The sequence below is a fragment of the Sander vitreus genome, chromosome 12 (genome assembly GCF_031162955.1).
Source record: "Sander vitreus isolate 19-12246 chromosome 12, sanVit1, whole genome shotgun sequence".
NCBI lineage: Eukaryota > Metazoa > Chordata > Actinopteri > Perciformes > Percidae > Sander > Sander vitreus.
Window position 1 is genome coordinate 13,267,783 of NC_135866.1, and position 14,186 is coordinate 13,281,968.

Sequence of the window (14,186 nt, forward strand, 5' to 3'; positions counted from 1 at the left end):
GTATGTCGAAAAATTTATTAAAAAGTCACAGTATAGTATGTCAAAAAAAGTCATAAAAACGCCATAGTATACAATGTCTAAAAAAGTAATATTCATAGTATAGTATGTTGAAAAAAGTCATTAAAAAGTGATAGCATAGTATGTTGAAAAAAGTCATAGTATAGTATGTAAAAAAAGTCATAAAAAGTCATTAAAAGTTATAGTGTACTGTCAAAAAAGTCTTAGTATAGTATGTCGAAAAAAGTAAAAAGAAAGTCATTGTTTAGTATGTCGAAAAAAGTCATAAAAACATCATAGTATAGAATGTCGAAAAAAGTCATAGTATAGTATGTTGAAAAAAGTCATAGTATACTATGTCCAAAAAGTCATAGTATAGCATGTCGAAAAAAGTCATAGTATAGTATATTAAAAAGTCTGTACACGTCATGAAATGCACATTAAAAGATTGTTTCCATCCATAAAAATGCCAATAAATAAAATAAAAATAAAATGTTTCAATCTATTGTTTCTGTGATTATTTTCCTGTATTTACTTCATTTTACTACTGTTCTCTAAATTAAGTTGCTTGTACCAACATTGGTAGCAAGCAGATCTTGAACCTAACGAATATCTTATGGGTCTAGAACAAATCTACCGCACCACCAACGCAATTATGCTTAGAGCTGTTGGCATATTTGACTTTATTTCAGGTTTGAATATTTGACTTCTTTATTTTGGGTTTTAGACCTTACAATTCAATGCTTCTCACAGGGTTTGAGCTCCAAACCGTCAAACCAAAGCCCAGCTACTCATTACACTGAGCTATTTGCAAAGTATGAAATCTCATGGTTTGATGTCGTATTTATTGTTCCACATTACTGTGAGGACAGAAAATAAAAAACTCAGAGACAAAGACAGAGCTGGGGTTATACTTTTTATGAAAAAGTATACTATGACTTTTTAGACATACTATATTATGACTTTTAATATATACATATATTTTCTTCTTTATTTAGATTTTAGATCAAATGGTAAATTCCTTGCCCTTCGAAGGGTGTGCACAGACAACCTTCAATCTTCAGACAGATTACCAGGTATTTATCAAACTAAGTTATATGTGAAGCTTGGATGTCATTGGTTTGACGTTGTATTTGTTGTTCAACATTACTGAGGAGAGAAAATTATAGTCATAATTATAGTATGTCAAAAAAGTTATTCAAAAGTCATAGCATAGTATGTCAAAAAAGTCATAGTATAGAATGTCGAAAAAAGTCATAGTATAGAATGTCGAAAAAAGTCATAAAAAGTCACAGTATGGTATGTTTAAAAAAGTCATAAAAAAGTCATAGTATAGTATGTCGAAAAAAGTCATAGTAAACTTTGTCGAAAAAGTCATAATATAGTATGTCGAAAAAACGTCATCACAAGTTGTTGTTGAGTTTTTGAGCACTAGTAGTGCTATGGAGCAATGTTTTTGCAAAGAAGCTGGGATGTGCAAATAAAGGCAGACATGGATGTAAATGTTGACAAATGTCAAAAAATTGCTTTGCAAATGTTTCATGAGGATAATAAATAATTCAACCCTTTTGTTAGACCTCTAGGATAAACACAATGCATTTCAGTGTGAAACACTGAATTTATATATACATAACTTCCATTATTTTTTTTATTTTGACAAGAAAAGATTGTTAGTGCTACTAAGTGAATAAGTGATGAATATTTACTTAAAATTCAGTAGTTATTTCATGAAAATTTGTCTGGAGATCCTCAACTGCTCATAAACTTACTTTAACACAACTAACTAAGCTCATATCACTGTCTCAGAACATTGTCTCTTTTTCCGTTAAAAGAGTTCCAAACAAAATAGTTATTTCCTAGAAATTACAATTAAATTCTATTCATAAAATAAAGCATTATCAAAAGAATTCTATAGTTTTCTTGGTTGTTGAATTTGTATTATTAATGAATGCCAAAACCCTTATTTACTCATTTGACCCTTTTTAGCCCTGATGACACAAGTGGGAGTGTTATTTGTGAACCATGATTCACCTTGGATTCCCTTTATTGCTTAATGTCAACTTCAGCTTGGACTCAGGGAACTTTATAGTTTTTTTCTTTTAAAGCAAAAACTCCTTCAGGATACATCAACATTACAATTAATCAGAAGTTTTTAGAACTGAACATAATTTGTTGTATTTCATTCCAAATCAAAAATGATTCCAACACTGTACTGTACTGAAATGGTTGAGCAAGCCAGGTGTTTGTTGACTCAACTTTTACACTGTGTAAACCCAAGACAAATTCTACATCAATGCTGGGAAAACAATTTTGGCCCTGCTCAGTGTTGTATGGTGACATTCATCTGGCTGTGGGTTGTGGAAGTCCACTGTTTGTCATTGTCTGCCATATTTTGCTGCATAGAGGTAAAGCTGGTATTTTAAGAGCCATAAACTAAAGTGTGAGAAATGAAATGTTATAGAGTGGAACTAACATGGAAAACTGCCTATAAAAGTCATATTTGTTACTGCTGAGGATTTGCTGTGCTGCATGCTGTGTTTGAGGTTTGGGGGACAAAATGTAAATATTGAGTTTTATATAGAATATCTAAGGAAGCCCTGAAAGGCAAGATGAAAAAGTTTTTTGGGGGTTTGTATCTATCTATCTAAAAGTGCAATAAAACCTTCATGAGTAACAAGGCAATACTTTGGCTACATCTGTTCAACAGGCATTAACATTTAGAAAACCGATATTTCAATCTGCTCTCATCCGCTGCCACTGTGTTACACAGCACAAATAGCAAATTGCTACAAACATGCTGAAATGAAAGTTGTATGATATGTAGTCTAACTGTTTATCTTAGTAAGAACTTTCTTGTAAACTTTGCAGCTTGTTGATGCAACCAGTGATCGTTTTTCTATCTTACAGCGGAACACATGGCTAATTAATATTCACGTGAATGACATCATCGGACTACAGGGGAGAGAATATGAATTAGCCATGTGTACTACTATAGCCTATCTACACTGTTTAACCCGAGTCAATGCCTACACAGTTCCATTATGTTATACAGTAGACATTTACAATTAACTAAGAAGGTAAAACCTTTTGTTTATCCTACATTTGGCCGAACTTTCAATTTCCTTTGTATCACGCACTAATGGCATCAGGTTAACTTGTACCTACGAGTTAAACTTATGTTTTTGCCAACAATGCCCGAAAAACTTTTTTTTACCTTGCCTTTCAGGGCTTGCATAAAAATCCTCATTTGGCTCATCCTAAAAATCACACCCAAATTTACATCCTCAACCACAATACCACACACCTTCATCTATTAATATTCATAGCCATACTCATTTATTTATACATCAATATTGTCTTTATTACAAAATATTCAATAACCCAACTTTACACTGTACAAGATACAACATACTTTACAGCTTTTGGCTATTTACAAAAAGTATGATCTGCATATCAAAGTAAATATATATAAAAAGGCAGGTTGCAATCACTGTAAGCTTATTGAGTAAGGCAAACAACTTGAAAAATGATTTATTTACACTTTTGCAGATCAAGTGAAAGTTCAACGCTGATAAAGATTTGGGCTACAAAGATATCTGATGTGCCTAGCATTTCTGAGACTGGATCTGAGAGACGTGCTAAAGCTTATAGTTTTTTAATGAAAACTCAAAATGTAGCTTAAATATAGCGAAAAAGCTAGAGTACAGTAATGTATGCCTGAATGACGACAGTAGCTAGACACTGCACCAGAGTTTATGTGATCTCGATAAAAATGCGTTAATGTACATGGAGCTTTTGCATGGCTTGGGCTAAGGGACTAGGTCGTGCATTTGTAGAAGTTTTGTGCTTATTGTATGTGCTTAAGCAATGTATGTGCTCTTTTCTGTGTGGATGAATGCCTTCCTGGACATCTACATATATGTTTGCACCATACATAGGGGTGTATTGGTCCTCTATGTGATGTTGATTGTACCTTGTGACTGGTCCAGTTTTGGCATTGACTAGTTTCCATAGCAGCACACATTCAACCCTGTAGAATCGGTCGACAATGACACTCTGTTCCTTTCATTGACCTTTACTGCCTCCTCAGTGTTAAAGCCACCACTGTCTGTGTGTAGACTTAACATGAGCCGCACGCATTACATTAAACTATTGTGAATCAGGGCAAAAGATATAACAGATATTCGGGAAACCTTATTTCTACTCTCCGGAGTTCAAAAAGACACTTTTTAAGTCTACTGATGACATCTGAAAGTGTCCAATATGACAAATATGTTCACCCTACTGCAACATTGTCTCTTTTCTCTTGTAGGCTATGTTGAGGCAATATAAGCAGTAACACTAAAGATCTATGGAAAGCTTAATACTTTGGTTTTCTTTCAACAGGAGTACCGTTACTATGGCTGTCAACTCTTAAAAAGTCATGCACTATTAACTGTAAATATGTAATATATAACTGTAAAAAAAGCCTATTTCATCCAGTAAGCTCTGAGTATAAAAAAGTACTCTGTGCTGTTTCGTTACAATTCAGAATTAACCACACATGCATACACACACTCACAAGTACACACATGCATGCTTACACACACCAAAAAGAATCAACACCATTTTACACTGTAAATAATGCAATGTATCCTTGGCATAATCAGAAAGACAGTGCAAAAGCAATAGCACGATCAGTCTTTTTTCTGGATATCAATGCACATATCTCTTGTACATGGAATGTGTACTACATAGAAAACAAAGATGCACGTTATACCTGGATCTGAAGGAACCCAGGAACACCACAAATCTAATCATCTGTTATAGAGATGTTAAAAAAGGATTTGAGATTCCGGGTATTTTTCTTCTTCACTCCACTTTTGTTTTCCAATAGTGGCAAGCAGTTCAAAATCCCTAACAGGGTCCGTATCACCATGTCATTTCTCCGGAAGTTCATATCCTGAATGAGCATTTTCTGCGTTGTGCCAGTAGCTCAGGATTTATAGGAAACACCTGGACAGCCCTGTCTTCTCATGGCCTCCAACCAGGGTTTCCTTTCCGTTTTTCAATGAAGTTTGTAGTCTTGTCTTTGTTCCTACACTGCCACATCTGCCACAGCCTCAATCTCAATCTGTGTCACCTCTACGGCCTCCTCATCCTCTTTACTCACTGAGGGCACGCAGGATGAGGGCAGGCATGTCACTTGGCTGTTGCTGCTGTTGGCAGTGTTCATCTGCATGTTGCTGCCCAGATTGGTCGGGACGCTCGTCTTGCCACAGGAGTGGATTCGGCGCGCCAGGCTGGCGGAACGCACCACTGAAGAAGTGATTATTGTGCCCACACCCTGAACCTTGCCTTCCAGGAAGTAGGTCAGCATCTCACCTTTACCCTTGACACTGACCTTGCCCCGGCACACCAGGTCGTAGTTGGTACTCAGCAGGCGATAGACATCTTCGGTCACCTGTATTATTAAAAAACAAGGAAACATACATGTGTATCTATTCACATCAATTCAATCTGATATCAAAATGAAACATAATGAGAGTTTTCCTTATCTGTGGCTGGTTTTATTGTTTCTCTCTGCGTATATCCCTGTCCCTGTGTTTTTATTTTTTTTATTTATTTACTTACTATTTTTATATAAAATTGTATCTCTCTGTTATTGTGACCCTTTTTGCTTCTTGACTATGCAACTCTGTTGTTTTAAATGTGCTTTATAAATAAAGTTGGAAATTATTATTTACTTGTTTGTGATAAAAAAAAAAGAGTTTTTACTGATATTTTGTGGACATCTACTGGGCCTCAAACTATGTGTTGAATGTTGAAATATTTGACATAATTTGACAACAAAAGGGACAATGGTTTGTTGCATCAAAATGCATCATGCCAACATGCATGTTGGTCTACTTAGACATGTAACATGCACTGTTTATTATTAGTTTTGTGTTTTTTAAATTTCACCTTTACAACTGTAGCTTTGATGTTTTGAATTCAGGTTTCCTTATAAGCATTGTGTGTAAACCAAACTTGCCTTATAATAAAATTACTTTTATATAAATATGCAAAATCTAAGGTGCATTGCATACCTGTATCTTTCCTGGTACTCCCGTGCTGTCCATCCTGCTGGCCACATTGACTGTGTTCCCCCAGATGTCATATTGAGGTCGCCGCGCCCCAATCACCCCCGCAACTACTGGACCCACATTGATACCTGGGCAAACATAAGAACATGTCACCAACAACCACAAACCAATGTCGAACTGAGGTTTATCATAGTCACATTGTGATTTACTTTGTGATTGTGTTAACAGTTTAATACAAGGGTAGACGTACCCACTCTCAACACAAACTCATTATATGACTGATAGTTGATTTCATCCAAAACATCAAACATCTCAATGGCGTAGTCTGCTATTGTGCTCAGATGGTCGTAAACAGATTGCTTGGCCTGAAGAGAGGAAGCACACAAACAGTTAGTATTTATGCATGAATTGGTCCTTCATATTGTCTCTATTATAAATCCATCTATCCATGTGCAACACACACACAGAAACATTAAATGACATGCTACCTTGGTACCAACGGTGGGAACGAGGCCCACAGCTGCCATGTATGTACTGCCAATGGTTTTGATTTTCTCTATGTCTTTGTAGCACTCCTTATCCATGAGCTGCAAAACATACATCCAAATAGACACACAAAGCAACACATTTCAAATCTCCCAGAAGTACAGTATATGTTCAAAGTCGGGAAAAATAAATCTGCATCCCACCTCATCAAAATCAGCAATGATCTCATTCAGTAGTCTCAGGCACTCCACTCCCATGTTGTTGCCATCCAGCTCAATGTAGAAATCATTGAAGTTTGGGATCGAGGCAAACAGGACACCAACTTGTGCGTAGGACTGATAGTATAGATCCTAATGTAGAAAGAAAGAATACAGTATAACAGTATAAAATGTGTCCTTTGATGTCTTCTGATGCATGTTTTGTTAGTCTGTTATCTACCTGTTTGTCTGTTTTTCTGTCTGCCTGTCTATAAGCGAGGCTCACCATGTTCCTTGGGTTCGACAATAGAAAGTGTTGGGCCACATGCGCGGGCAGAAGATTGAAGAGAATCCTCCTGTTGTCCAGCTTCACTTTCTCCATGCCATCTCTATCCTCTTCCGCCTGACAGCAAATGTAGCACACACAAAAATATACAGATACAGCCATGAGGAATGTAGCTTGTCCTACATTTTCACCACAGGGGGTCAGTAAAAACCTTACGAGTCTTACAACATGGCCTATATGTCTTCTAGTTGGATTTTAAATGGACGTTGGTAAATGATTAGACACACAGAAATTCAGCTCTTGCAAACCCACTGTGCTTTTTTTACAATCCTGGCACCAAATGAAAACATGTTCCTTACCCTCATTTCTGCCACAGAACAGACAGCTGGCAGCCTATACATACAAATCCTCCATGCATACCCCAATAGTAACATTGATACAAATTACATATATCAAAGTTAAAATGGCAGTATTTCTACAGCACACTCCTATTAAAACATATATTATGATAATGAGATTTAAGCCTCTCAACATCCACACTGATACAGACAGTTCCTGTACCTGCACAGCCCATAAGAAGTCCAAGCGTAGCTTGAGGTCAAGTTGCCTGGAGTGGAGGGCCAGGGCACTGACAAAGAGCAACAGAGACAGGATGGGCTCATAGCCTTGGATGTGGAAAGACCCCCCACTGTGGAATAGACCAACACACAAGTCAGCACTGGACTGGACCACACAGAAAACTACACAAAACGGTTGAATGGACCCCCCACAGTGTCAAGAGAAATCACGAGTAAACTTTGGTTAAATAAATACGTAAAAACATGATTTTTTTGTATTTTATAAAAAAAAAAAAGATCGAAACAAAAATAAAACTTATAAATGAAAGACCTTAAATGTTACTGAAGCATTACTGCGTCTACAGAAAAATTGCTTTTCAAAAGACATTTTTATCTTAATAACCTTAACAAATTTAACGTAATCACTTTTCAGGGGCACATTTATGATTTGAGCTCCAACAAAATTGGCCAGGCCCCTCGGTATTGGGTTAAAACAGCTAAAGCGCTCCCATCATTCAGCCTACATTGTCCTTTCAGGCTTCTGATTTGGAACTAATGAGCACATGTGCTGCTTCAAATGGTGGTGTGGGCTGCAGACAAGCAAAAACTCCTTCACACACACACGCTTCCCTACTGTGCCACAGAGCTACACAATTCATCCAGCAAGTTCACTTACATGCACGCGCACACACACACACACACACACACACACACACACACACACACACATATACATCTCACCACTTGTATTGTAAATATTCTTCCAAACTCCTGGTTATCTGTCCTTTCTCCGGATCAAACACAAACAAAAAACGTGGCTTGACATCCACAGCCAATCGTTGCCTTGTGCAACTTCAGGAATTGATGGAAATAAAAACAGCACACAAGCAGTGTTTTGCATGATTGTGTGTGTCTGGTGTTTGTGGAAAACAAAAACTCTTGCACTCACAGATAAGTAATCTTCTTATTTAATGTGGGCAAAAAACGAACGTCTTTCAGCTAGAAGCCATCATCAGTGTGTTTGTGGTCATGTTGTGCCGTGAACCTCTCACCCTGCAGTCTTGCGAAAACCACTGAGTTCCAACACGGTGACATACAGCACCCCCAGAAGGAGCATTAGCACCAGCTTAGGCAGCCAGAAGACCCGCAAGAAAAGTGCCAGGGTGAGTGTGCACAACACACAGGACAGAAAGGCGTAGCCGGCACCGTCACAAGGCAGCTCCGCCATGGTGTGGTTGGCGCCGCTGTCCATATCAATGATGACGATGGAGCTGTTGGTGTTGGCGTTGGCACTACCCCACAACCAGGGCATACAGCCCACCTGACAGAGGCAAACAGGACGATACACACATACATAAAGATGATATTAAAGTAGAGAGTAATTCAATATCAGCCTACTCTCACAGTCTGTTATGATATAGCTTTTTTTGTTTCCTTACTTACAGCACCGATATATAAAGAACAACTGATACAATATCTTACAACTGTAATAATCAAACATCTCACCAGTACAGTCTAGCATCCAAGCATACCCTTTTTAAACCAAAAAGGAACTACAATTACAGTCCAAAATATGTCAACATTTTTCTTACTGGTTGGTCATATTTGGTGGATGAGATTTTTATTGTTGCCTTTCCCACTTACCACACAGGTCTGGGCTACGGCGTAGATTAAGAGCACTATGAGAATACAGAGAGCAGTGCGAATCTGAATGGTCAGGCACCCTGGAAAACACTGAGAGACAAAAACAAAGAAATGTTAGATGAAAGAGAACGACACCATGAGGAACATTTAAAATGATATTGTGAAAAACAACAACATATTTATATAATACTATTATGGCAAGACAACAATGAGACAAAGTGTGTTAGTAGCTGTAGGAATAGTATACAGAAAAAGGCTTGAAATCAAACAGATAAATGCTGATTGGGGTAGCATAAGGTAAGTAAGGTACAGAACAGAAAGAGAAAGAGAGGGAGAACATGAATGTGTAAAAGTCACGAGTGTAAAAAAAAAAAAAAAAAACATAATTCAAATTTATGTGGTAAGGAGCTTTGAGGATGACCGTCAAGCTCAACAAAAGCTGAAATTAATAGACTAGCTATCTGAGTTTAAGTACAGCATAGGGGCTAAGAAAGCAATCTTAAAGCCAATGAATAATGAATCGTTATTTCAAGGCTGTATATAATACATTTACATATTTTGTTTAGTCAGCGAAAAGAAGAAGAATAAGTTAAATGAAAAAGCTTGCCTTGTGTTGGGCACCACATCACAGATAAGTTAATGTTAGTTAGTAAGAAGTGTTTAAGGAAAGGAAGACAAGAACGATAAGAAAGCAGCTGTATTTACCTGCACTCTAGTGATATGCAGGTACATGATACAAGCTACTAGAAAACAGATGCAGAAGACGAGAAGAACAAGTACCACTGTGCCCCTGAGAGGAGAAAAAAAGGAGAGATGGCAGGGTTAGTTAAAAGACAAAGACCTGTGTAACTAAGAGATGAGAAAAAGCAATAGAGAGAAGAAGGAACAACAACAGAATCTGCTGTACATACTGTGGTATGATGAGAAGATAGACAAGGCCAAACAAGGCAGCTAGGATCAGAGAGAGGACCACTGCGCTGGTGAAGTACTCATCAGGAACCTGGTGGTACTATGAAATGCCAGAGACCAGATAAGAATGCGTAACATGTTTTTATTAATGTTTTGTAAGGTGTCCTTGGGTGTCTTGAAAGGCGCCAACAAATAAAATGTATTATTATTATTATTATTATTATTATTATTATTATTATTATTATTAACAAAGTATCACATACATTCAGAGGCTTCATCCACAACATGTACAGGTGCCGTATGTGTCTGCAGTGTCTAAAGTCCCTCACCCTCTGCTCGCGCTCAGAGCACTTATACATAAGTGTGAGGAAATTGAGGTCCGCTGTGTCTGACTCGGTCTGGCGGGCCTCGATTAGTCGACCGATGTAACGGTTGACCCGGGTTCTTGGGCTGCTCTGGACCACATTAGCCTGGTTTGTGTTGGAACGATTCCTCAGCTTCTGTGGAGCCGTTCGCATGGCCCTCCGCTGGTGGAGAAAATGTAGAACTTGTAAAACAACAGCATGATGAACAGGCTGCAATGCAGCACCCTCTATTCTCTGCACTACTGGAGTATTATCATATTAGGAACAAGGATGAATAAGAGTTGACATAATAAACACAGGCAGCTGATAATACTTTCAAATTAGGACATTGCCTTCACACTTAACTTCATTACTGAATGCACCCCGCTGTGTCTAAGTGTCTGTAGGCAGCCTAAGTGAGCAGCTTTGCAAAACATTGGGCATTGCAGCAAATCCAGAGTTAACATGGCAGAGTGGATGTTTGTGTGTGTGTGTGTGTGTGTGTGTGTGTGTGTGTGTGTGTGTGTGTGTGTGTGTGTGTGTGTGTGTGTGTGTGTGTGTGTGTGTGTGTGTGTGTGTGTGTGTGTGTGTGCATGTAAGTGAGCATGCTGGATGAATTGTGTAGCTCGGTGGCACAATAGGGAAGCAAAGGGTGAGCAAGGATCACCAGACTGTTTATGAGTTCATGACATGACATGAATGTGTACAGCTCACTGACTTTCTTGATTTCATCCTTTTCTTTCTGTCCCTTCATGCTTCTGTCTATTTTTCATTACTTCCTGCTTTCTCTCCCCGTTTCTGTCTATTCTACATTACTTACTTATTTCCTCCCCTGCTTCAGTATATTGTTCCTTCCTTTCTCTTTAAATATTCTTCCTTACTACCTTCTTTCCGTCCCTGCCTCCATGTATTCATCCTTCTTTTCTTCCCTGCCTCCATATATTCTTAATTATTTCCTTCCCTGCTTCCATAGTCTTCCCTTCCCATCTTTCCTTTCCCACTTCTGTATATTCTTTCTTATGTTCTTGTTTCCATCCATTCTTCCTCTGTTCCCTCTTTTCTCCCCCTGCCTCTATATTCTTCCTTCTTTCCTTCCTTCCCTGGTCCTGTATGTTCTCTTTTACTCCCTCGTTACTTTCCTGCTTCTTTGTTATTCATGAGGCAGCAGCACAGTGACCTGCAGATGCAGACTTCAACTTATGTTCCATCTTTTGCTCAACATAGCACAGGACACATCATGCAGCATGTCTGCTGCACCAAAAATCCTATTGATTCATCCCTTGTCCCTCATATTACTCTCCTCCGTGTCTTGAATGCGTATGTCATTTTACACAAGTCAAGTGTGTGTGGTCTGAATGTAAAAATACCATTCAGTAGAAGGTGCATGTATGACTTAACCTCTCACCGCCTTTCCATTTGTCTTTCAGTTTATACTAATCTGTCTTCTGTCTATGGTGTGAGGATCATCATTACTACTAATGTAGATCTAAGAGGAGACACTATCTTGTAGTGTGAGGTAAAGATCTATTGGATGCAGCCACTGAGGGCAAGACACACACACATGCACGCACACGCACACACACACACACACACACACACACACACACACACACACACACACACACACACACACACACACACACACACACACACACACACACACACACACACACACCTGAAAATTTGGATTTAAACAACTGGTGCAAGGATTGTACAGCTGCCAGGCCACAGGATTTCTTTTCAGGCACACAAGGTCAAGTTAGCTCTTTGAGATTTGGCCAGATTGCCAGTGTCAATGCCAGTATAAGCGCGGGGATATGGTGTGTTGGTCTCTGACAGGAGCGACATGCTGAGGTCATTATAGATGACAGGATCATTACTTACCATCACTCCCTATGTTTTTAAGATACATACACATCCTGTGAAAGCCATGTATTTATCCACTGAGATGTACAGTTGCAAGAACAAGTTTCTAAAGCTTATTGCATTACCTAGAATCCTCCTAAACTGTTGTTTGCTAATTCAGTGTAAGCATGTAAAAATGTGTGAACTACTAAGAAAGGGACGTCTATGAAGTGGAATATTGGGTGTCATGATTTCCAACCAGTGTGATGACATTTTGTTGTGGGTGGACATCTCCTGCTCAATAAAAACACCTCAATGTCAGCAACAGAGTCAACTCTCAGAGAGCCTATGATTCAGAGTAGGGCTGCATAATGATTATTATTATTATCGATTATTCTGCCAATACTTTTCTTTATTAATCATTTGATCATTTGGTTATAGCCAAATATGACACCTGTAAACTTCTTATTTTCTCCAACTGACCACCCAAAACCCCGAAATATGCCATTACTGTAACTATCACATAAGACAAAGAAAATGGATTAATGCATTATCAAAATAGTTAGTGTTTCAGCTCCAATTATGAGTCTACAGCAGAGTTCTGTAAGAGACAGACAGCAGGAGCTGGCTGTGCTGCAAATATCACTGCAAGAGTGTGATGTACAATGTTCATTGAGGTGACAAAGAACATTTGTGTAACAACGTTGGATATGGGAGCATCTCTTGCACACGCTAATCTACTGTATGTCCAAGAGTTCACATTAAGAAAGCCACTAAACCATGAAGGAATCCACAAACACGCACTGTTGCTCCTCTGTTTGCCCCTTGGGTGATGCACAACTCTATATGTTCTATACAGCTTTAGCTCATGTCTTAAGCACATACAAATTTGTATCGTGGAACAGCCAAGTCCCGGTGTTAATTGCATTGAAATGTTGTGGCATGACCAGAAGTGAGGCTTTTTTATAAGACATCCAGGGATATAAATGAAATGAACATATATATATATAAAGAAGAATAGTTTAAAATGGCTTTTAAATGCTGTACAGTTCTACAGAAAGCATTTGCCTGAAAGATATTGTTGCTAAAGTAGTTTTCACCACTAATAACATAATGTAATGCCTAAACAATACCATGAATACAGTTTCAAGATCTGGTATAAATGAAGAGATCTGTCCAGATTTAGGGGCGTTTAGAAATTTAGCTCAGTCAAACAAGTGTTTATCAAATATTTTTCACTATTGTAGAAAACTCTAGACATCCAGACTGAATATATTTTTGTCTCCAATAACGTAAATCATAGCACGAACAAACACAGAAACTACAACACAGACACTGAGAGTTTATACCTTATCACCGTCCTCGCAGTTCATGACATTGGAGAAGGGAATCTCAGCCTTGAACATCTTCCTGCAGTGCATAAGCTGCACAAGTAAGTAGCACACAGTTTTGAACTTCATCTTTTTGGCGGGCTTTATATCCGAAAGAATCAATCCTGGGAATATCTGTCACCAGATAAGAAATGGGACACAAGGATTTAGTTATGATACCCCACACAGTAATATGTATTATGTAAGGGTCTATATATCATGTACATGCATTGGAGAGTATGCACGTGCACACATGCTCATGCACACACACACGCATGCAATCATTATGATTAGGCTCAGAAATTTTACTAGAAAGTGATTAAAATAAGGCAGGTCAGTCCCTGAGGTGATTTTAATAGTTTTAGAACTTTGATGCCTTCATTTCTCTTTGTATAAAGCTATTTTAGAAATAGCTGTGATAAAGATTAAGTGTATGTTAAAGAGTTTGAGGAAATGTCATTTGCAGTAAGAGATATAGCTTTTGTT

At 38.1% G+C, this 14,186-nt stretch overlaps 1 protein-coding gene across 3 annotated transcripts in view; it reads right to left on the bottom strand.

Annotated features, from left to right (window-relative positions):
* Positions 1–3,382: 3,382 nt before the first annotated feature.
* Positions 3,383–14,186, bottom strand: part of LOC144526380 (adenylate cyclase type 1-like) — a 38,376-nt gene continuing 27,572 nt past the window's right edge. Inside the window, exons 8-20 of one of the 3 annotated variants that reach the window (XM_078263817.1) lie at positions 13,680–13,835; positions 10,471–10,668; positions 10,144–10,241; positions 9,938–10,022; positions 9,233–9,322; positions 8,641–8,909; positions 7,593–7,719; positions 7,032–7,148; positions 6,752–6,898; positions 6,551–6,649; positions 6,313–6,427; positions 6,066–6,190; positions 3,383–5,440 (exon numbers count right to left, since the gene is read on the bottom strand). In XM_078263817.1, coding sequence (XP_078119943.1) covers positions 5,075–5,440; positions 6,066–6,190; positions 6,313–6,427; positions 6,551–6,649; positions 6,752–6,898; positions 7,032–7,148; positions 7,593–7,719; positions 8,641–8,909; positions 9,233–9,322; positions 9,938–10,022; positions 10,144–10,241; positions 10,471–10,668; positions 13,680–13,835 — 1,992 coding nt within the window. In that variant the 3' untranslated portion in view covers positions 3,383–5,074. Of the gene's footprint in view, positions 5,441–6,065; positions 6,191–6,312; positions 6,428–6,550; positions 6,650–6,751; positions 6,899–6,986; positions 7,149–7,592; positions 7,720–8,640; positions 8,910–9,232; positions 9,323–9,937; positions 10,023–10,143; positions 10,242–10,470; positions 10,669–13,679; positions 13,836–14,186 lie in introns of all 3 variants that reach the window. The other 2 variants (XM_078263815.1, XM_078263816.1) reach the window with 2 other exon arrangements.